Source organism: Leptodactylus fuscus, chromosome 9 (genome assembly GCF_031893055.1).
Source record: "Leptodactylus fuscus isolate aLepFus1 chromosome 9, aLepFus1.hap2, whole genome shotgun sequence".
Taxonomy (NCBI): domain Eukaryota; kingdom Metazoa; phylum Chordata; class Amphibia; order Anura; family Leptodactylidae; genus Leptodactylus; species Leptodactylus fuscus.
In genome coordinates, this window is record NC_134273.1 from 68,733,191 (window position 1) to 68,740,536 (window position 7,346).

Sequence of the window (7,346 nt, forward strand, 5' to 3'; positions counted from 1 at the left end):
CATTTGTAATAAATGTATTTATTGTGGATGTCGGTCAATATACTCTATATGTCTTGGCAATATGTGGAAGCTGCTAACTTACTAAATAGACAATGGATGGTCCATGTATTTTTGTGTTGGTAAATGATTTAATAAATTTAATACCGTTTTTCCCATTGCATGTTGTAAGCGCCCAACATTTTCTTGCTTTATAGTTATTATGAGTTGGTTGGGGAACAACACTTGTTAGCAATGGCTCGCCACTTGTCTGGTGACATTTATACACAGTCCAGTCCCATTAATGTGACCACCTGTCAAAATCCAGAATAACCACCTTTGGCAGAGCGGACCGCTGCCAGACGTGCAGGGAGAGAGGGGATGTTGTGATGATGATCACTGGGATGTTGAGCCATGCCGACTCCAGAGCCGTGTCCAGCTGTACTAGGTTACACGGTTGAGCATCCATGGCGCGAACAACCCGATCGAGGTGGTCCCACAGATTCTCGGCTGGGTTCAAGTCCAGGGAATTTGCTGGCCAAGGGAATACGGTAAACTCATCCTGGTGCTCCTCGAACCACGCACGTACACTGCGAGCTTTATGACACGTCGCATTGTCCTGCTGGTAGATGCCATCATCCTCAGGAAAAACAATTCACATGTAGGGGTGAACATGGTCCGCAAGGATAGATGCATACTTGTGTTGATCCATCGTGCCTTCCACAATGATGAGTGCACCCAGATGGCTGATGACACGTGCCTTCTGCGATTGGTTATTTAACGTTGGTGGTGGTCACATTAATATGACTGGACTGTGTATATTGGCTTATTTAATAATAAGTCTTATTTGTGCTTTACAGGACAATGATTCCAGTTACTGAATTCCGTCAGTTCTCGGAGCAGCAGCCAGCCTTCCGAGTCCTCAAACCATGGTGGGATGTGTTTACGGATTACCTGTCTGTGGCCATGCTTATGATTGGAGTGTTCGGCTGTACATTGCAGGTAACCACTCTGTTATCTAATTATCCATGATAGATGATGACATTATATACATTAACAGTAATACTAATGGTACCAACAAAGTAAGCGAATAGTAAAAGCAGACATCTGGCACATGTCTGGGGGCTGATTTTGCCGAGAAGCCTTAGATTCTAAATGACAGCACTGGTACTTTGTCTAGACATGGCGCGCATCATTCCTTGGTTCCTGGCAGCCTGTAGGTCTGAAAGTAACTATAAGAATAGGTTAGATAGAATTATCAGACTCCTTTGTTTCATGACTTACAATATCGCTAGTAATATTAACTAAAAGTCAAAGAATCGTAAAGCCAAGTACATTAGAAAATTTAAGAGCATGGAATGGCAAAGGGCTTAGATAGAAAACATGGCCAAAATTAGCCACGTTATTAACAAAAGGCGGCGGGTAGAGATTTAATCTGGTATTTAGAAATCTTCTCACTGAAAGGGGTACATTGTTCTGCTAAATCAGAGCCTGGGAGTACAGATGAATCTTTTATATGATGGTCTAGCCATCTTTTAATAAGGTCGTATGAATGAATCTATGTATGAGACTGTCGCCAGCCGGAATCTGTGAATATACAGATACTCAGTTCATGGAGTTCACTTCTAGATGGTTCTGAGGAATAAAGAGGAAGGATCGCTTAGGATGTTAGCTTAGTGTGAGGGAGTATGATGAGAAGTATGGTAGGCCTGTCTAAACAGATGGGTTTGTAGGACATGTTTGAAGCTACAGAAGCAGGGTGAGGAGAGGACTCAGCCATGAGGAACCCCAATAGCAAGGGGAAGAGGAGAAGCCAATGATACAATAAATAAGTGGTCAGAAAGAAAGGAAGAAAACCAAGAGAGCAGTGTCCTTGTGGCCAGTAGAATGGAGTATAATGAGGAGAACTCTACGGTGTCAAAAACTGCTGAAAGATCCAGAAGAACCATAGATATAGTCATCAAGACATTATTGGAGACTTCTGGGCTGTCTCTATAGAGTGTAATGCACAAAAACAAGATTATATAGAGTCCAGAAGAAATTTAGAAGAGAAGGCTTGGACAGAACAAACATGGCAGGAGATGAGAGATGAAGGGCAGGTTAGAGACGGGTCGGTAGTTAGCAGCACAGTATAGGTCGGGGGACGGTGTTTTCAGTATTGGGGTTATAACACCATGTTTCATAGAGGAGCGAATGATTCCAGATGAAAGAGAGGTTAGAAATGTTAGACGGTAAGTAGTAACAGTAGTAACAGCAGGAGACAGAGACCGGAGGAGGCGAGACGAGATAGGGCTGCCTGTGCCATTAGTAGGGCGATAGCGGAACTGGGAGACTTCGACTTCTGGTATTGGGTTAAAGAATGAGTATTCACAAGGAGAAGTGAGGGAGGGAAGGTGATTGTTTCTTCTTGGGGACTAGGTTATTTCCTTTAGGATCTTATCAATTTTGTCTTTGAAGTATTCAGCCATGTCTTGAACTCTGAGGTGTGGTAAAGTATGTATAGTCAGCACACAGATCACCTGTATATGGTGGGTGCACGTTCTGTCAGGGGCTGACCGCCTCCCCACTGGATATCATAGAAGATAGAAAATACACAGTCCAGTCACATGAATGTGACCACCTGTCAAATAACCACCTTTATAACCAGGATAACCAGTGCCGATCGCTGCGAGCCGTGCAGGAAGAGAGGGGATGTTGTGTTGATGTTCCATGGCGCGAACAACCCGATCGAGGTGGTCCCACTGATTCTCGATTGGGTTCAAGTCCAGGGAATTGGCTGGCCAATGGAGTACGGTAAACTTATCCTGGTGCTCCTCGAACCACGCACGTACACTGCGAGCTTTATGACACGTCGCATTGTCCTGCTGGTAGATGCCATCATCCTGAGGAAAAACAGGTATAGGCAGGTATAGGTTTTGAGTATAAATTCGAGGTGAAGAAATCTACTTGCAATTTTATCCATAGATGTTCAGCACACCACGAGCTCCACTAAAGAAAACACTTTTGAGGCCTGTGCCAGGAGTGTATGTGATTTCGCCTGACTCACTTACAGTTATGGTTCATGAATGATGAAACATGAATGGATCCCAGCAGAGGAAAACATTTTGGGAACATTTTTGCTGGGATCTGTTCCCATATTTAGTTTGCTAATGAAAGTGTTATCATTGAAGATCATTACAGAACAAAAACATCTCCTCGCTGTATTTTGATAGCAAAAATATCCATGAAATCTGCGCACTGCTGATAACCGGTTCATTAAACATTAGTTCCATCTGAAATGAATTATTGTTCCATTAGAATTTTCTTCAGCGAGGGGATAATTTAAGGAAATTCCATTGTGGCTTCACATCTGAAATTGTAATTAGTTTGTTTGTTTCTTAAGGCCTTTTCCTAGTTGTCTTAGAAACAACATTGGAAATTGTTCACCTGGTTTGTTCAGTTTAGATTAGTTTTCTTTGTACCAGAACAAACAATCCAAATTATAATTATATTACAAGGCATTTCCTCCGAGATGATATCTGTAGCCAATTTGGATCCAGAAGTTTACGTGGCCTTATGCACTCAAGGTTGGTAGGAACAAATATTTAACAAGTTTAATGTAAATCTGTCACAAATTCAGAATTCAGGCCATATTTATGTTTAGATGGTCGTGCATGACCGCGGACTTAAGTACGGCCCTAATAGCCATGTTATCTGCTATGGGGTCTGAAGGTTGTAGAGGTTGTCCGAGGCGGAAAATGTATTGTTGAGATAGAAGGTGAAAAAAAGAAAAATCATACTCACCTGTTCCCGCACATTCTAATATTTACATTGATCCAGGGTGTGGGGAATCGCTCAGGTAGATGCAAGAAACAGGGACACAGACACTGGATTGCACACAGGTTAAGGCTTTATTCACATGTAACGCATACACTGCTTTTTCAAAGCCACAGAATAAACAAAACCCTTCTCGGCTGAGAAACTAGCTTAAGCGTAAGGAAACTTATCCCTGACTATACAGAAGACTGGCTACCAGTCTCCCACCTTGGCAACAACGGGTGGCACAGTACCTGCTTTGGAGGTCCGGTCTGGACAGGTCAGCTCTGTCAGTGTGGTGCCACCCTGCTAGTCTTCACACTCAGACTGTTATTAGGGCCTGATTAGTCATCTGACCTCCCTGGTGTGGGTCTTTACCAAACACCCCTTAGGTGCCTGACTGGAATATTCTTGTCTTCCCAGACTACACCCTTCACTCTCTCACAAGGGTTTTCATACTGACTGCCATATTGGAGTCGGGAAGGAATTTTTTGGCAATTGGCATGAGCCTCATGGGGTTTTTTGCCTTCCCCTGGATCAGCACTGTAGGGGATTGTAGGGTTATAGGTTGGTCTTGATGGACTGATGTCTTCATCCAACGTCATCTACTATGTAACTATGTAAGAGTATTAGTTTTTCTTTGGAAATAACTTTTTCTTGTTCTTTATACTCAGGTAATGCAAGACAAGATTATCTGTTTGCCAAAGAGAGTATATCCAGCCCAGAACGCCTCCATCTATAATGCATCAGGAGCTGTGGTTACTAATATGTCTCCTCCGGCTCCCAAACCAACAGCTCCGTCTGGAACTGTGGAAATGAGGGGATTAAAGACAGACTTGGATCTCCAACAATACAGTTTCATTAACCAGATGTGTTACGAGCGAGCCCTCCATTGGTATGCAAAGTATTTCCCTTACCTGGTTCTCATCCACACCTTAATTTTCATGGTGTGTAGTAACTTTTGGTTTAAATTTCCTGGGTCCAGCTCAAAAATTGAGCATTTCATATCCATATTGGGAAAGTGTTTTGATTCACCCTGGACAACCAGAGCCTTGTCAGAAGTATCCGGTGAGGAACCGGAGGAGAAGGACAACCGTAAAAATGCTCAGAACAAAATCATTGCTACCCCTTCTGCGGTGGAGAGCCCACTTGTGAAGACCCAATCCCTAAAATCCATACCTGAGAAGTTTGTGGTTGATAAAACTACAGCAGGAGCACTTGATAAAAAGGAAGGAGAACAAGCCAAAGCCTTATTTGAGAAAGTTAAAAAATTCCGGCTCCACGTTGAAGAAGGAGATCTTCTTCACGCCATGTACGTTCGGCAAACCATACTGAAAGTTCTTAAATTCCTCATTATTATCTGCTACAATAGTGCACTTGTTTCCAAAGTACAGTTTACTGTGGACTGTAATGTTGACATACAAGATATGACGGGATATAAGAACTTTTCCTGTAATCACACAATGGCGCACTTGTTTTCTAAATTGTCCTTTTGTTACTTGTGTTTCGTTGGAGTCTACGGACTTACGTGCCTTTATACTCTCTACTGGTTGTTCTACCGGTCCTTAAAAGAATACTCTTTTGAATACGTCCGTCAAGAAACTGGCATCGATGATATCCCTGATGTGAAAAATGACTTTGCCTTCATGTTTCACATGATAGACCAATACGACCCACTGTACTCGAAGAGATTTGCCGTCTTCTTATCGGAAGTAAGCGAAAATAAACTGAAACAATTGAACTTGAACAATGAATGGACGGCCGATAAGCTGAGACAGAGGTTACAAACAAATGCCAACAACCGCCTGGAGATACAATTATTTATGCTCTCTGGTCTTCCAGATACCGTCTTCGAGATAACCGAGCTGCAGTCTTTAAAGCTGGAAATCATCAATAATGTTATGATACCAGCAACAATTGCTCAGCTTGATAACCTTCAAGAATTGTCCCTGTATCAGTGCTCTGTAAAAATTCATACAGCGGCCTTGGCCTTTCTAAAAGAGAATCTCAAGATATTGAGAGTGAAGTTTGATGATGTTCGAGAACTTCCACCGTGGATGTACAGCTTGAGGAACCTGGAGGAACTGTACTTGATCGGAAGTCTAAGCCCTGATATATCCAAAAATATCAATCTCGAGTCTTTCCGGGAGCTGAAGAGCCTAAAGATTCTATTTATCAAGAGTAATCTCTCTAAAATTCCTCAAGGAGCAGTTGATGTTTCGGGTCATCTTCAGAGGTTATGTATCCATAATGATGGAACCAAGCTGGTCATGCTAAACAATCTAAAGAAAATGGTCAACTTGACAGAGTTGGAGCTTATACACTGTGACTTAGAGCGCATACCTCACGCCATTTTCAGTCTTCTAGCTCTTCAAGAACTGGATCTGAAAGAAAACAATCTTAAATCCATTGAAGAAATACTTAGCTTCCAACATTTGCGTAAACTCACCATCTTAAAGCTGTGGTACAACAGCATAACCTATATTCCGGAACACATAAAGAAACTCACAAGTTTGGAACGACTGTATTTCAGCCACAACAAAATCGAGGTGCTTCCTTCTCACCTGTTCTTATGCCACAAACTTCGATACTTAGATTTATCTTACAACGATATTAGATTCATTCCTCCCGAGATCGGAGTTTTGCAAAGTTTACAATATTTCTCAATTTCTTGCAACAAAGTGGAAAGCGTGCCAGATGAACTGTATTTCTGCAAGAAATTGAAAACCTTAAAAATCGGGAAGAATAACTTGAGTACTCTTTCACCAAAAATTGGGAACTTAGTATTCCTATCTTACCTGGATATTAAGGGGAATCATTTTGAAATTTTGCCACCAGAACTTGGAGATTGCAGAGCCTTGAAGAGAGTTGGACTTGTTGTAGAAGACACTTTATTTGAGACTCTTCCATCTGATATTAGGGAACAAATGAAATTAGAATAGGACAAAGCAGCCTGGTGTCAGGATGCCGGGACTAGAAGGGAAGCCAAAACAGTACTGTTGGCAAGGCCGAGAGAAGTATCCTCTAAGACTGGACCTAATTTTATGTCTTATTGTGGCCCACTTATACTGGGCATTATTACAATGTACATGTTGTTGGTCGCTATTTTTCAGCACTGTAGTGTTGACCGATTAAAATTTACCTTAAAGGGATCCTATCATTGGATGCCCTTTTTTTCTGACTAACACATAGGAGTAGCCTTAAGAAAGGCTATTCTTCTCCTAACTTTAGATGTCTTCTCTGTGTTGCCGTTCGGTAGAAATCTGGGTTTTCTTCGATATGCAAGTGAGTTCTCTCGCAGCACTGGGGGCGTCCTCAATGCTGCGAGAGAACTCTCCAGCGACGCCTCTATCTTCTTCTGGAACAGCCTCTCCCTGTGTCTTCTTCCGTCCTGGGTTTCAATCTTCTAGGCCTTGGGTAGAGCCGGCTGTGCATGCCCGGGCCACAAGAAAATGGCCGCTTACACAGTAAGCTGGTGTAAGCGGCCATTTTCTTGTGGCCCGGGCATACGCAGTCGGCTCTTCCTGAGGCCTAGAAGATTGAAACCCAGGACGGAAAAAGACGCAAGAAAAGGA

General features: G+C 42.5%; 1 protein-coding gene across 1 annotated transcript in view; it reads left to right on the forward strand.

Annotated features, from left to right (window-relative positions):
• Window positions 1-7,033, forward strand: part of LRRC8C (leucine rich repeat containing 8 VRAC subunit C) — a 31,731-nt gene extending 24,698 nt beyond the window's left edge. Inside the window, exons 2-3 of the mRNA XM_075286559.1 lie at window positions 837-978; window positions 4,446-7,033. Of these exons, the coding sequence (XP_075142660.1) occupies window positions 841-978; window positions 4,446-6,713 (2,406 nt within the window). The 5' untranslated portion in view covers window positions 837-840 and the 3' untranslated portion in view covers window positions 6,714-7,033. The remainder of the gene's footprint in view (window positions 1-836; window positions 979-4,445) is intronic.
• The last annotated feature ends 313 nt before the right edge of the window (window positions 7,034-7,346 follow it).